The sequence below is a fragment of the Callionymus lyra genome, chromosome 19 (assembly GCF_982586985.1).
Source record: "Callionymus lyra chromosome 19, fCalLyr1.hap1.1, whole genome shotgun sequence".
Lineage (NCBI taxonomy): Eukaryota > Metazoa > Chordata > Actinopteri > Syngnathiformes > Callionymidae > Callionymus > Callionymus lyra.
The window spans coordinates 17,704,733-17,720,675 of NC_141836.1; the positions used below are offsets into that span (position 1 = coordinate 17,704,733).

Genomic DNA, 15,943 nt, shown 5'->3' on the forward strand with positions numbered 1-15,943 from the left:
GAAGAAGTCCCCCTGAGGTGCTCCTGTACTGCACACCACAGTGTTTAAAGGACTTTTATAGGTTTAAACACATATCACTTTATATATATGATACAGACTTTTCACTGAAACACACTGATGATTCTTTCGCACACAAGAAATTCCTCAAATTTGCACTTGGCTTCATGACGATGCTCTGAAATGTGTTTATTAAGGTAGGAATAATGAAAGTGAATGAAAAGATAGTAGTAGTTTAGTAATTCAATTTACGCTTTGAAGCTCCTTGACAATAAGTCAGAATTAGGTCCATTCTTGGACACGTTCACACTACATAACTTCTTTCTCAAGCTCGACTGTAACTGGTTCTGGTTCCCAGAGGTTGACTGCTTGACTTGCAAGCGAAGAAGCGGCCTCTTCATAAAATAACCAAAACACTTAAACTTACTGAGCTCTTCTCCTCGTGACTGGCTATATTTGACCACACATGTCTGCTTGGTTGCCAAAACTCGAAAGCTGGAATTTTTCTTCTTTTTCTGCCAGCAGTTCCCTAGAAAAAATATAATTTTATCTCGTCTAGTGTCTAGAGAAATAAAAATAAAATCATCTTAAGCTCAAGTATTTAAACTGTCTTATCCACTTAGTACATCAGAAATAAGAAATATTTCTACATAAAACCATTGTGTTATTTAGAAATAACTCCCTTGTTCCCAAATCCAACCATGAAAATATACATTTATTAGCTTATATTAAACATACTATTTACATAAACCGCAACTTTAATTTCCTTTCAGGGTACAATGAGGTCTCGAGGGTTCAGGTTTGCAACCAGGCAGACGTCGTAGCTGTTGTGCATCGACGCGCGTCGCTCCACCACTGTCCACTTATTTTTGGCTGGATCTAATTCCAAAATCTCCTTTGTGATTATCTCATGGCGGCCTGCAACCCAGAGAGAAAGCAGATGACATCACTCAAACCCTGGCAGGACACAAGGTCTTAAGCAAGCATTTAATTTATTTTCTTTGGATGGGGTCCATTAAGCTCATACATTGGAATAAGATCATTTGTCTTTACCTGCCCCCTTGTAGTATCCACAGACGTACAGTTTCCCATCAACAGCTGCCACGTTGGAACTGTTGGTGCGGAGAGAGAGTAGCGATGTGGGTAGGTCCGGTCCAGCCCTCCACGTGTCTGATTCTGAGTTGTAAACCTCCACTGAGCTCAGACAGCGGCGTGACTGGCCGCGGTCCTTGCCATCGCATCCAATGCCTCCTAGAGTGACATACAGTCTGTGTATGTGTTGATTCTTGACTTTGATCAGATAACACGGACTTACCCAATACGTAGATTTCACCATTCAGCACAGCAGACCCGCAGCGGTACCTGGAGAACTTCATCCTAGAACGTTCAGTCCATCTGTCCCTGCCAGGGTCAAATTGGAACACTCGATTGTTCAGCTGGTCTGGTTCTTCATCTGGCTGTTGCTATTGGGAGGGATAGATGAAGATGGTTCAGAAGTCTTTAGGATCATTTCTAACCCTAATAACAACACCCTAGTAACATTGTTGTGGGTATGTTGATAATATAATATATTATGCTGCGCTTCCCTGTTTATCCTCAATGACAAAAAAAAAACTAGGTCAATTTATTGATTTGGGTGTGTATTTCAGGCTTAAGTTAAAATTGTGATTTGGTTGCATTGGATTTCTTCCCAGTGTTATCCCAGGACACACATCTCTAGCCTGTTATCAAGGTAGCCGATCCTAAGTTGTACCCCGCAACACAAAGTTTTTTGTGGGGCTTCTCTTATCACCTGTGGTGTCCAGCCGCCCACGACATAGAGATGATCCTTCAGAGTGATGGCGCAGTGGCAAGCCAGGGGCAGAGGCAGACGTGCGAAGCTCAGCCAACTGCCTCCCCGTTTGAGTGACCAGCGCTCAACGCTGTCGGTGATGATGTACTGGTTGTTCACTTTCATCTGCCCGCCTATGATGTAGAGCGCCTCAGCGAGCAGTCCCAACGCATACATGTCCCTGTACGCCGTTGAGCACAGCGCCACCCAGCTGTTCTGATCCACATTGTCAAACCTAAAGGAAGAGGGACAGCTCTGTTCTCACATGTTATGTTGTTTAGAATGTAAAAATGGACCTGTAGATATCCACTCTCTTCATCCGGTGTTGGTCCTCCGCTTCTATTGCCACCACTATATTATTGTCCCGCGTCACCACCCCGGTAGTAATCTGGCCGACCCCTCCGCTGTCCTTCAATGGAGAAGGTATGTAGTATGTCCTTCTGGCGCGAGGAGCAAAACAGAAGCTCAGATCGGCAGTTCCCCCCCGTCTGGCGGGAACTCCGTCCAAATCCACCCCCCCGAGGCACAGCAGAAGATGAGTGGTCTCCATCCCGTATCGCAGAGGTGGGCGAGATGGAGCTGGCGTCTGGAGGGCTGCATCGGTTGTTACATCACACTCGGCATCCAGCAAGAGTACCTTGAAATTTCATTCCAAAACATGGAAATTGATTTGTCAGAGTACTGTGCTATGTTCTTCTTTTGTTGATGGAAGGAGCACTATTATCTCATAAGAGCTCTTACAGGGTTTCTTCTTCTTGCTTTACGGAGAAATCCAGGGTCCACAAGCTCCAGGCGGACATGTTTGAGCAATGCCTTGGCCTGGGTTTCACACTTAGGGTCCCCCCTGCGCTTGTCCGCCCATCGCAGCACCAGCTCCAGCACAACCTCCTCTTGTGAAATGTTGAGGTCATCCGAGGACAGCAGGTCAGCAAGACTTTGGGAGTCTAGCTCCAGCACCTCTTCTTCCTCACAGACCTGGTGGGGAAAAAAACAAGCTGGATACATCAGAGTGACAATATGTATTTGACATTCTAGACCTCTGTGAAGTGTTGGCAGAGATATCGTAAAGCACAGTCCGCCAGGTCTGTCACTCCGAGGGCCCCAGCCCAGTGATGTAGGCCCACACAGTTGGAGGCATCCATGCACGCCTCCATGTATTTCTGACACCGGCTGATGTTTAGAGAGGAGTGAGATACAGTTCCTGAGTCTAAGGTCAATGTACTTGCTTGACCTGAATGCGCCGTCCACGTGAAGCAGGAAAGCGGCCGCAGCGACTTCCTGGACGTTGTCATTGGAGAGAGGAAGCTCAGCCTGGTACATGTAGTCCAGCAGCAGCTGCAGGCTCCGAGCCGGGACCTCTCTGAGAAGAACCTCTCCTTCACTGGTTTCTTTAAGCCCACACGTGAACATAGCCTGAAGCACAAACACTGTAACTGTCACTCATATTCACCAGCGTCTCATAGTTGGTTAAAAAGAGCCGTTGAAGCCACCTGGAAATACTGGCTGAATGCAGACAGCACCACCTTGTGGCAAGAGAATCGAACTCCATCTGCTATCAGCACAACATCAGTGAGATCTTGAGCTGCTCTCATCTTCTCCAGCTGCCTCAGCAGATGTGAGCAGTGCTCTGCCAGAGCAGAGGAGTCCATTACTGGGTCATCCATGAGGTGGTGTTCCCTGTGCGGAAAACACCATTTTTACCAGTTAGATTGATATTTTATGTACGATGGACCAGTAGCTTACAGTGGCTAACAAAAACAACTATTGAAACAAACTTACAAAACCTTAACAAACCAGTAAAACAGTTTTTTCGAAATTATGTAATGTAATGTATATGATTCAAGATTTTGTAAAAATCTTTCATAGTATTTCAGAAAATCGATATTTGTCGATTAAAATTGGTTTAAAACGAAAAAAAAAGTGGGTTCTTAGGTGAGATTTAAAAAACAGTCTATGTTACTGGTGTCCAGTGGGAGGGAGTTCCAGAGGTGGATGAAGGCTGTTGAGGTTGAAGATGGAAAAAGATCGAGTGTTCTACAGTGTTTGTGTGGGCAAGATTTTTGATTTCTTTACTTTGTTTTGGTTTTTAAAAAGTCTTTATTTTATTTAATGCTGTAAAGATCTCACTTTACCCCAATTTCTTTGGTCATAAATCCCAATCCTACTCTCTTTCTGATATATTTACCAAGTTTGCCAAACTTAAGTTGCTCTGATTGACAGCTTAACATACACAACATGAACATAAACAAAATATCAAAATGAAACGTATGAAGACAAATCATACCAGTGATTTCCTGGTCATTCCTAAGGGAAAATGTTCCAGTTCACCAAATGTCTTCTGCGTTGTCTAGCTGTGTCAAAGTCGCCACTGGTGAAAAGTGTAAATATAGACCAGCATGCTTTGCAGTGATCAGATTACATGACATGCTGGTTTAAAGCAAGTTGAAATAATAATTACAATTTAGACTGGATAGCTAGTCAGCATAACTTATTTAGAGAAAAACAAAACAAATGAATAAAAAAAAGTCGTTTTTGTCTAGCTGTGGTTTTATATTCATTTTAATATAGACTAGACGAAAATAACTATTTAAAGACGTTTGATGCTCCTATATTAGGGAACACAGAGTAAATAGACGTTGTTAAAGTAAATCTTTCTTTATAGATCTCTTCTTATCTATCTTGATGATTTTATAAGTTTTGACATTATTATTATAATATTATTATTATAATGTACATGTTATTTAAGGTTGTCTCAACTCAGTTTCCAAAACATGCTTAATGGACCATGGCAGAACATATAAAAAACCTGTAAAGTGTCACTAAAGGTTACTGATTAAATTGCCCTGTCAGTAAAAATGAGGGAACATAATATTTTGCTGCTATTTTGCGTCCAATGAGCAGCTCTTAAAGATACACACCCTTGAGTCTGTGAATGGATGAGTTGTTTTGTGTGTGTGAGAAACATTTGGACTTTTGAACCAAGACAACCCACAACATTTAAGATTACAATTTAACTTAAATTCTTAGCTTCATATAGCTGAGTCATTGCCTTAGAGTTAATACTACAATGTTGTGTTTAGCGTCTTGAGCCAGTATGAAACTTACTTATTACATTTTGCTCTAAGGAGGAACATCTTTAACCCTTGTGTTATCTCGTGGTCAAGGTTTGCCAAAGGCCTGAAAACTAATGTGTTTGTGGTATCCCTTGTATTGTCTCTGGCTGAAGGTGAATGGCCTGTTTTTGGGCCTTTGATCCACCAAGCTTTTTAAGGGTAAAATCTTTCTTTTAATGTTGACTTTATTCCTCACCAAAACTACAATTTCTCAAGGGTGTTTTAATGATAAAATTGGTTAAAGGCAGAAATTAAAAGTAAATTTGGATTCGGTCCTCTCATTTTTTATGAGTTGGTTTTATGAGATTATCATAAGACTCTTATCACTTATTGTTACATTGTGCACTTATACTTCTTGTCCTTTTGAATGAGCTGCTGACTTGTGCTGTTTTTTATCTACCTGTGCCGTGCTTTGTTCAATTCAATTCATTGAAAACACACTTTTAAATAGCTTTAAAATGTTCTTTATACACAAATAAACTAAAGTTTTGCATGGGAAAAAAATGAATGTAGCTTTATAACTTTATTGATCACAAGTGAAAATCAAGGTATGAAAGAAATTGTTTAAAAAATAATATCAGAAAGTGAAATTGGAAAATTTGCACCAAAAGGAACCATTGACAGTTGGCCTGGTTTTGAAAGTGGAAAAAAAGAGGTTGTATCAGTTGGTCTGAATAAGATGAGTCAGTTTAATTTGTAACTTATTTAGATGAGCATAAAAGGAAACATTTATTCCTGAAGTGGCTGATAGAACATGTAAATGGAAAAAAACGGACCCAATTCCGGTGTCTAAACTGGGACAGGATGTTCGCAAGTAATTTGGTTTGATGTTGTTGTTCGACGTCAATCTGTTCAAAAATGTAACACGGACATATTGTTTTAGATGTTACACTATGTATTATAGATTTTAATTATTGATCAATAAATAACAAGATGAAGGAAAGTCATTTTAGTTATTGGTTTAAAAAAAGCGATGGAATGGTTTCTTTTGCTCAAAAGTAGCCAGTTCAAACTAAAGGTTTGATCCTTGATTTTGAATTTTCTACCTTTAAAAGTGCATCTGTCCTGTGCAGCAGAAAAACGTTGAATTGAGCGTTTCACAAGTTTAGATAACAGATAGAAGAGTCATTTCCTTCTTCTCCCAGAGAACAATTTGTAGGTTTTTTCAGAGTGTCACAACCTTGTATCTGAAAACAAATTTGACAAAAGTTCTGTCCTTCCCTGATAAGAATAAACTTTAATCTAAATAACGGTCTGGACTGTAAGTGCTTCATTGTGTTATTTGCTTAATGATAATCTCCAGATTAGTTTCACATCAATCAGGATTCTTCGATCCTTATTCTACCTTTCAGATGTGTTCCCCTCAAGGGCTAAAAAAATCATTCAAGTGATACATTTATTCATTAAAATAGATTATTATTAATCTTTTGTAGCCTTGATTAATCATTATTTAACATTTGCCAAAAACTCACGATTATACATATTCCATTATTTTTTATATCATCCTTAATATGTTTACTCTTTTCGACTTAATCGATTCATGCATTACCGGGTATTTCATCTAGTTGTTGGTACATTAGCAATTTTAAATTATTAAAAAATTGTGTGTTTACTCATATTAGAGAAACTTATTGTTTAATGTCTCTTTTAGAAACTAAATTGTAGATATTAGTCATTTTGTTTCTGTAGTTATTGTTTTACATGAGTTTGAATGGTAAAATCTTTCCTGGTTTTTAAATATACACATTTATACATGTGTGTCGAGGCCCCAGTTAATGTGTGAAGGAACATTTCCGGAATCTTCCTAAACTGTTAATCATTCAATAGAAAAATAAACTAAAACTCTAGTTAGTTGTTCCTGGCTCTGCGATCTTCTAGTTGTGTAGTAAATATTCAGGTAATTAAAGGGGATGTTGTGTTATCAGTAGCTAATCAATAGAAGAAAGGGTAACTAGTCTGATGTCGTCAATGAGAAGAACCTTAAAATAAAGTTCACTGTCCCTCTCCCAGATTGTAATCCGTAGAATACCAAGATCAAGAACACTCACCTTTTTAGCAGTTTTCATTTACCTGAGACCATGAATCAACAAGCTTTTTTTCTTTACCTTCTTCTTCTTATTTGCATGTGTAAAGTTACCTCACGCCTCAAAACCTATGCTAACCTAATGCTAAAAAGGAAATGTTTTTTGAATACAATAGAGAGCAAAGAAGTAAATATTGGAATAGAGCAAGTAAATATTTGGCGAGGAGCGTTGTGTTAGGATTGGACCGCAGTCCGAATTTAAACATGAGCAGTAACACATGATGAACATGCAAACAATTAACTTTGAGTAAGGGATTTTAAGATAAGCATGTGTCTGTTGTGGGCATGGACGTAGAAGTCACTCCCACGCGACAACGCTGAAACAGATGCTGTCAATCAGTAGACGACTCGACAGCCTCATAGCAGATGGAGGTTTCACATGGACCTGCTGGATTCTTGCAAAGCAACATGGCGGCCGCAGGTTCACCAGAGGAGTATGTTGTGCAAAGACAGGTTTTGGATGAGTTGCTTTTAGATAATATTGCCAGAAAGGGAGAATCTTCCAAACCATCCACCGGAGAACGTTTTAAGGACTACTTCAGGTGAGTGCATGTTTCATCGTTAACTTCAATATTTGTAGAGACCAAATTGGTTTTTTTAAGGCCATGTGTTTAAGCTGAAATTGAATAAACCTTTGGATGTTTATTCTATGGTTATCCCAGGTGCTCGCTTCCCCGGTTGAAAAACACGATCTTGAGAACGGTGCCAGTTCTGGGCTGGCTGCCTAAATACCCAATCAAAGAAAATATCTTTGGTGATGTCATCTCTGGATGCAGTGTGGGCATCATGCATCTGCCACAAGGTTCATATACGTAGCTTAATTGTGACAATTAAAGCAGCTAATAACCCGTTTTTCTATGCACTGATCTAAGTAAGTAAGTAAGTAAGTGATTAGTATTTTCTTCTTGGTCAAAACAGGGATGGCATATGCCCTCCTGGCAGCTTTACCACCTGTGTACGGGCTCTACTCCTCCCTCTTCCCAGTCCTGGTGTACTTTATCTTTGGAACTTCCAGACACATCTCCATCGGTGAGTCTTCTTTCTCACAATTTCTGACAAAGTGTTGGCTTCCATTCTCTTTGCACCCCCTCAGGGACGTTTGCGGTCGCAAGTGTGATGGTTGGCAGTGTGACGGAGAGACTCGCGCCAGACAGCGACTTCCTCATCCCTGGAAATGTGACGAACGGTACGGGAGTGATAGACATCGCTGAACGTGACGCCTACAGAGTGAAGATAGCCAGCTCCTTGGCCATTCTCTCTGGATTGTTTCAGGTGAGTTATAGGATCTTTAGTATGATATATTTGTGCGTAACATTTGTAAGATGTATGAGGCTGTTTCCTCAAGTTGCATTTCTCTCTCAATAGATACTTCTTGGCGTGGTGAAGTTTGGCTTCGTCGTCAACTATCTGTCTGATCCCCTGATTCGTGGTTACACTACAGGATCGGCGTGCCATGTGTGCCTATCGCAGATCAAATATGTATTTGGGCTGAACCCGGTACATGTCAGGGGCCCCTTAGCCATGATTTATGTGAGTATTTCCCTTCATGCACAAGTTGACTCTGACATGCATGTGATCCCATCATGAAAGCGTGTTCTCGATTGGTCAATACTAGTTGATAAAAAAAGGGGGTCAGGGTGAGATACAAGAGACCCTAATCATCAGCTATTTATTAACAGCTGGTCTATTTATTGACAATGTTTATGACTTGTTTACTGATTTATAAACGGTTGAAAGTTAGTTATCAAGATCTTACCTTTGTTTCGGTTTCTAAAATGTGCCAGAACAAAATGTGCTGCAGATGCATGTCCAGTGCAAACTCCAGCCATACACGTGTAGTTTAATACCAGGTATAAAAAAGAAATCTTAAAACATAAACCCGAAAACTCTGAAGAGACACGTGGAGGAGAGAAGAAAGTAGGTTTAAGATTATGAGTCTTCCTATTGCTAAAAAGGAGCTGAAATGATGGAAATCATCCTTAATTATTATGTATTAAATGTGATATACATTCAAATTAAATTGGATCTATTTTCATGGGGTTCTTCTGCCCCTTTTGCACCCCCTTACAATTGAGAAAAGTAGCTGAAATTCTGTAAATCTTCTTCTCTTAGTGTGAATGGATTAAATGTAATCAAAATTAGAATGTTTCCCACCCTGCTTAGATCCCCTTCCTGTTGACCTGATCAATTACCCCCCCGCCCCCAAACACAAAAAAAACATTCACTAATGCTAATTTTCAAGATAGTTTCTTAAGTGGTTTGATAGTCTGTAAAGCCATTAGGATCAGGGAAACGACACAGACAGTCCTACTACTTAGTGTGAATAATTCTGATAATTGGTTTAATCTTCTACTCTCTTGATGTCAACAGACGTTCGTGAACATCTGCAAGCTGCTGCCCGAGACAAAGGTGCCGGAGGTGGTGGTCAGCATTCTGTCGCTCACAGCTCTGATTGTAGTGAAAGAACTAAGCGCCTGCTACGCTCACAAGCTCCCTTTGCCCATTCCAATTGAACTGCTCGTGGTGAGTCAACGACCCACCACAAGGGGGCGCATAGTAGTCAGAATTCAGCTTTAACTTCTCTGCTGATGATTTCTCCAACTTTAGATCATAGTTGCGACTATCATCACGCACTTTTGTGGACTGGCTGAAACCTACCACATCGATGTGGTTGGAGAAATTCCCAGTGGGTAAGAACAAACCTTCATGCTACTCTTTTCATCAACTGTTCCCCTTAAACAATAACCTAGTGTTAAATTATTTTTCACTCCAGACTAAACCCTCCAACTGTTCCAGAATTCAACCTGTTCTCGGAATTAATTACAGATGCTATTGCTCTGGCAATTGTGTGCTACGCCATCAATATCTCGCTGGGAAAAACATTTGGCCTTAAACATGGCTACAAGGTGGACAGCAATCAAGTAAGACTTATCAGATAATAAAGATTTCAGAGAAATTATATCAAAACATCTACTCAAGTTATTCAATATGAAAATAGTAGAAATATCCTTTTTAAGGATGTCATGTCTTGGAAAGACGCCAGTGTTTACTCTCTCTTAAAGAACAGAGAATACCAGGAAGACAAACACAGAGATAATGATAGATCAAGCCTCCAAGAATGAAACGTCAATAATCAGAATTCCGATTTCCTGCTTTAGACGGTTACAACTGTTTACCTGTGACCTTCACTTCTACACGTGTACAGGATTGTGTGATTGAGTGTGAAGGCCATGATTTAAAGAAAAACAGGAGGTGACCAAATCCATATGACAAAATGAATTTGTTATAAAAATACCTTTTTTATTATTACGTGCAACGTAGAAGTGTTGCCTTATAGACATTGAAAATAAAATGTTATTGTAGGCGGACACACACTTGTGGGAGTGATTGTTGTAATTCTGCTCTGGGGAGAGTCAAGCAGCACTTACAGGCTCTAAAAGCTGCTAAATCATTCACAACTAACAAGCTCAATCAAATCTACTTGAAATATGATTGTTGGTCTCTCACTGTGGTGAACATGTGTTGCTTTGGTCATCAAGTTATTGATGATGTTTACCTTGAGGTCTCTACTCTAGACATAGCTGTAAAGAGTGCTTTGTTTTCTTCAGGAGTTGGTGGCTCTCGGCATGAGCAACTTTATTGGAGGCTTTTTCCAGTGTTACTCCGTGACTTCATCCTTGTCCAGAAGCCTGGTCCAGGAGACCACAGGGGGGAAGACACAAGTAAAAAAAACGGATTTAAACCCTGCAGAGTTCATTTAGCCTCCAGCTAAAGTCATGCATGTGACTTATTTCAGGTTGCTGGGCTGGTTTCGTCTGTTATTGTGCTGGTCGCGATATTAAAGATCGGTTCTCTCTTCGAGAATCTTCCCAAGGTATCACTTTTTTCTTTCTTCTTTCCTCCAATACTGTGTTTTATAACGAGAAAAAAACATATGTTTGTGTCCTAGGCTGTCCTAGCCGCTGTCGTGTTTGTGAACCTAAAAGGAGTTTTTAGGCAGTTCACGGATTTGCCGAAGCTGTGGAGGTCCAGCAAGATGGATTTGGTGAGATCAGATTTGTTTAAATTCCATAGACAAACTCTAACTGTGTTCATCAGAAATACACTGAAACACAACTTTTCCTATAGTAAATAGTTGAACTATTAACAAAGGTTGAATATATATTTATTTAAAAGACTAACACCATCAAGAGGAGACGACAGACACGTATGCTCATAAATGACTGACTCTTTGTGTAATACCTAACTGATGATGTTGAAGGTGGAGTGTTAATGTCTTCTACACACAAAAGTGTCATCTGTGGAAAACACAAAACACGCCTCAACGTCTCAATATTTATATATAACATCACTATCATCATCTGCTTCTAATAAGACGTGTCCTGTTCCTTCCAGCTCGTGTGGCTGCTGACATTTATAAGCACAATTTTGCTGAACTTGGATCTTGGCTTGGCCGTGTCTGTCTTCTGTGCCATTCTCTTTTTCATCTTCCGAACACAGATGTAAGTCGACCTGACGTGTTGTTGTAAAGGTGCCACTAGCTCGATAGTCCACTTGTTCATCTACAAGTATTTCTGTTAATTTTGTGGAATCTTAGATCAAATACCTTCATCTCGTTTTCTAAACAAATGCGTCAAGTTTCTGCAACATTGCAGTTACACCAATCTGACACTGGGGGAGCCAGAACAATATTTCAAGCATTAGTAGTATTGATGCTCTAATAAAGGTTTTCAAAGTTTGGACAGAGAACTCAAAAGCAGCCACACCCCCCAACGTTTTTTATATATTTTTTAAAGGTCTTAAACATGATTTGTTGTTCTTACACATAAAAGTAAACCAATTTAAACATTTGTTTAAAATGTATTTGTTGTCAGAAATCCTTTTACATACTTTAACATATTTCTTTGTTTCTAATAACTTTTTAAAAGATCTATTTTATTTTTTTTGTTTTAAATATATTTTTAAAGAAATATTTAGATTTTTCTTCTATTGATGTTGCACTGTTAAACGCGCCTCCCCCCAAAAACATTAAAGTCTTTATATCTTTTGTCCAGGCCTCGGTATTCCATCCTGGGTCAAGTTGAAGGTACTGGGTTGTACCTTGACGTAGACTACTACAAGGAGGTAAGAATTAGTTTAGTTGTCGAGTTCTTAACTAGTCACTTTTAATCATTTCCTATCCATCTTAACCACAATTCTCGGCTTCGTTTATCAAAGCTGTCTCTCCTTCTATGGATATTCTGATTACGTAAATGATACATTTAAATACTTATGGCTCACTTTCACAACTCCCCACAGGCCAGAGAGATTCCTGGAATTAAAATCTTTCGTTCATCCACAACAATCTACTACACTAACGCAGAGATGTACTTGGATGCCCTGGAAGAGATGGTGTGTATTTACGATGTGCCGTGTGTGTTGTGTAGTCACACACGCTCATCCCCAGTGTACCGGCTGCTGATCCCTTAATTGCTTTTATTATCACTTTCGCTCATCTCTCTTTGAGTAACGCGATGCCTCTTCTGCAGAGTGGAATCCAGAAAGAGAAGCTTCTGGAGGCCAAGAAAAATCAGGAGAAAAAGTTGAAACAAAAGCAGGAGAAAGAGAAGAGGAAGGCTAAGAAGGAAGCAAAGAAACAGGTATTATTTTAATACAAGTTTGTCCTTTTAGTTTGACATATGGTCTTTATGTTGATAGGCAATACTTTGAACAGCCTGTAGGTGTCAGTAGCAAACAAGATTGTTGCCTTTTCCTTAGTTTTCCCGCTCGTGAACTGCTCAAATTTTGGCCTCCGTTAGATCCTTAACATTTAATCGTGATTTCCAAGTTTAAAAGCCCCATAATGCAATGCTACAGTTTAAGCCTGTGTAACAGTTGTTAGAGTCTTTTAACATTTAATCGCAATGTCAAGTTTCTAAGCCCCGAGTTTGAGCTTTAGAAGCACTTTTTAAGATTCAAAAGTTTAAGTCATAGATCTTCTTACAGTTTTTATAGCCTTAACCTTTAATTGTTATGTTTATCAATACACTGGTCGAAACGCACTTCTACAATCTCCATAATGTATTGCAACAGGTTTAGCTCTTGTAAACCTTTTACAATCCAAAAGTTCGATTAGTAATGTCTTTACTTATAAGGCCACTGCTACCAAGCTCTCCTATATCTCTTTCTTGAATCCCCATAATGCACTGCCACAGTCAAGGCTTTTGTAAAACTTTTTAGATCCAAACGCTTTAATCACGATGAGTTTGTTTATAAGCTAAAGGTAACAAGTACTTAGAGTACTAAGTCTCACTAGACAAATCCATGATGCACTGCAATAATGTTAGCTCTTGTAACAGCTTTTAGTTCCAGAAATAGTTCTTTATTTATGAGTCCACTGGTAACAAGCAGTCCCAAAACTCAATCCCAATAATGTATTCCAACAGTAGAAGCAACATATGATTAAAATGTTACCATTTCAGAAAATGTGATAAATGATAATCCAGTTATGGATCCATTTAACCTTCCTTTGTACCTGATGATTTACTATTACAGAAATGTGACACTCTTTTCACAGTATGTTGAATCTTTATCGACATTAATAATGTAAATGACGCTTCATATCTCCTAAATGTTCAACTTTAAGAGCGGAAGCGCTGACCTGTCCACGAAGGACACCGTCTCCCTGGACATGAAATCCTCTGGTCAGGATTACGGCTCAGTTATAGGTCGAACTGAAAAGTCCTTAAATGGCCACCTTAACGCCGCCTACCAACACGACAGCATCGAACCTGACTCAGATTCCGATGCGGGAGTACATGGCCAGGAGACGGCGCAGCAACAGACCACAGATGACAAGAACATCTACAAGAGTGACTGTCACAGCATCATCCTGGATCTGTCCACCACCAGCTTCGTGGACACGGCCTTCATGAAGACCTTGAAAATCGTGAGTGAAACTGTCACTTAGTACTCATTTTAAAGTCTGACGAAGGTGATGTTTGTGTTTCTTCCACCAGACGTTCATGGACTTTGCAGAGATTAACGTGGACGTCTATCTAGCAAACTGTCAAGGTCAGTGGGGAACCTAGACAAAATAGAGAGCCAACAAAAGTGATGTGTAGTCAAGGCAACCATTGTCGAATGGACACTTGAAGGTCTTAGAGCTGCCGTGTTGTCTGGCAGAGAGGTCAGAGTCAAACTAGACTCTCTATGGAAATACAAGGTGTCCATTAAAAAAACTTTTAACAATTTGAAGTAAGAGCAGATGATAAGATGCACAAAAACACATCAAGTCGTTGTTGTTTCTCCTTCTCATCAATCATTAGCCTGCGTCGTGGAGCAGCTGGAGACAGCGGACTTCTTCTCAGAGACCATCCCGAAAAACCGACTGTTTGTGAGCGTTCACGACGCCGTGCTGCACATTCAAATGAAACGAACAAACCCGATGCTGGTGAGTCTTTGGTTCTATTGTTGGACAAACCCTTTCGTGGACCACTACAGTGGGCAGATGAGTCTCAGTTGTGCATCAGCCAGTTGTGCATCAGCCAGTAGAGACACTAGTGTGTTCTGTCACACACACACTGCTACACATTAGTCAGAAGTTGAAAGTGCAAAAGAATTCAGGGTGGCAGAGGGAGAAGAGATCATTTTCATGTGCATTCTTTTCCAGGAGAACATTTGTGGACAACTAACTGTTGTTAAATGATTATTTAATTATTGTGCCACCTTTAAAAAACGCTTATTTATTTTTAAATCGTTATATACGTCTTAAAAACTATGAATCAGCTTATTTTATTATTTTATTATGAATCTCAATATTTACATGAAGTCTTATTTGTATTTCCAGGACGTCCCCTGCAGTACCAAAATGTAACCACCTGAGGTCAGGATTTTTCCAACTCACGCCACAGCTCCTCTCAGACTGAGGGGAGAATGCACCACCTTGACATGGCAGCCGGTTGCCATGGGAATATTGGGAGCCGTCGCCATGACAACGAGCCTTTATGATACTGTCTTATACAGAGATCCAGCATTACGTCACTGCAGCTCTCCTCTGTGTGAGAGAGAGGGAGTGGGAGGGGAGGGGTGGAGTGGGAGAATGTATCACAGGACTAATGCGAGTCTGTGTTCAGAGCCTAAATGAGGGATTTGAGAGGGAGTGAAAGGTTACAGTGAGGCTTCCTGTGAGGGGTGCAAAAGGTTTGTGTGTTTTTATTTGTAAATAAAACGTGAACCTCCGTCATTGCTTCTAATCAGGTACTCTATACCTCATATGTATACCCCTCAACTCCAGGGTTGGTGCATCTTTGCTACTGCGGCGGCTCAGAAGGTTCTTTCGATGCAGATCCTCGTGTTTATTTTACTCACGTATTCAGCAAATGTGTTAAGTTATTCAAGGTGCTTTCCAACTTCAATGATTACAGCTGAGCATCAAACATACCTTTATATTTTCTATCAGTATTGTATTGATTTGTAAAGCATTTATAGACTGTTTTGTGTCTTAAATTAAACTGTATTTGATCAGAGTTTCTTCAACTTATTCCCAACAACAATCAACTGAGGGAAATGAATTGATCTGACAGCAAGAACGTTCCTTGATGTCTGTTCTAGTCGTGGTTTAAAAAGAAATGCTGGATGAAAATCAATCCTGCAGGAAAGTGTTCTTCCTACTACAGCACTTAGGTCTTTAAGGATTGCTGCAGGTGCAATATCAGTGGAGTTCAGTGTACCATATTACTAGTTAAAGTACTCATTGCCTGGGTAAGTCGAGTACGTAAAGTTACTTTAGTTACCTTAGTTTTGTGCAAATAAAGTAGTTGAGGGAAAGGATGAAAAAGCGTTTAGGTGGATTAGGGTCTTTAAATACGTTTACATTTTGTCATTTAATTTAAAGAGTATTTAAGATCACGCCGAACAAACACACACGTGACAAAGGAG

At 39.8% G+C, this 15,943-nt stretch overlaps 2 protein-coding genes across 3 annotated transcripts; one reads left to right on the top strand and one right to left on the bottom strand.

The window, feature by feature from the left end:
• Positions 1 to 4: 4 nt before the first annotated feature.
• Positions 5 to 4,161, bottom strand: LOC148059790 (kelch repeat and BTB domain-containing protein 12-like). Of its 2 annotated transcripts, XM_087780672.1 has the most exons (9): positions 3,319 to 3,492; positions 3,060 to 3,241; positions 2,866 to 2,998; positions 2,570 to 2,803; positions 2,125 to 2,465; positions 1,790 to 2,063; positions 1,313 to 1,460; positions 1,051 to 1,248; positions 5 to 915 (listed from the first exon to the last, which is right to left on the bottom strand). In XM_087780672.1, the coding sequence occupies exons 1-9, from the start codon at positions 3,490 to 3,492 to the stop codon at positions 767 to 769; spliced, it is 1,833 nt and encodes a 610-aa protein (XP_087636798.1). In that variant the 3' UTR covers positions 5 to 766. The 2 variants fall into 2 exon arrangements, with proteins under 2 accessions (XP_087636798.1, XP_087636797.1); XM_087780671.1 differs by adding an exon at positions 4,113 to 4,161 and having other exon boundaries at positions 2,570 to 3,241; positions 3,319 to 3,505.
• Positions 3,462 to 15,531, top strand: LOC148059791 (solute carrier family 26 member 6-like). The gene is made up of 19 exons (XM_087780669.1): positions 3,462 to 7,566; positions 7,687 to 7,826; positions 7,943 to 8,053; positions 8,118 to 8,296; positions 8,390 to 8,554; positions 9,395 to 9,547; positions 9,632 to 9,714; positions 9,798 to 9,945; positions 10,633 to 10,746; positions 10,821 to 10,898; positions 10,974 to 11,069; positions 11,420 to 11,526; positions 12,079 to 12,148; positions 12,323 to 12,415; positions 12,553 to 12,663; positions 13,650 to 13,952; positions 14,023 to 14,077; positions 14,332 to 14,456; positions 14,853 to 15,531. The coding sequence occupies exons 1-19, from the start codon at positions 7,391 to 7,393 to the stop codon at positions 14,877 to 14,879; spliced, it is 2,334 nt and encodes a 777-aa protein (XP_087636795.1). The 5' UTR covers positions 3,462 to 7,390; the 3' UTR covers positions 14,880 to 15,531.
• Positions 15,532 to 15,943: the final 412 nt, after the last annotated feature.

Excerpts from the sequence above, each read along its gene's own strand:
- LOC148059791 (XM_087780669.1), top strand. The coding sequence starts at position 7,391 with ATGGAGGTTTCACATGGACCTGCTGGATTCTTGCAAAGCAACATGGCG. Across the intron at positions 9,946-10,632 it reads ACAAGGTGGACAGCAATCAA|GAGTTGGTGGCTCTCGGCAT; the intron begins GTAAGACTTATC and ends TGTTTTCTTCAG. Across the intron at positions 10,899-10,973 it reads TCTTCGAGAATCTTCCCAAG|GCTGTCCTAGCCGCTGTCGT; the intron begins GTATCACTTTTT and ends TTTGTGTCCTAG.
- LOC148059790 (XM_087780671.1), bottom strand. The coding sequence starts at position 3,492 with ATGGATGACCCAGTAATGGACTCCTCTGCTCTGGCAGAGCACTGCTCA. Across the intron at positions 3,242-3,318 it reads CATTCAGCCAGTATTTCCAG|GCTATGTTCACGTGTGGGCT; the intron begins GTGGCTTCAACG and ends TTTGTGCTTCAG. Across the intron at positions 2,466-2,569 it reads AAGCAAGAAGAAGAAACCCT|GTACTCTTGCTGGATGCCGA; the intron begins GTAAGAGCTCTT and ends TGAAATTTCAAG.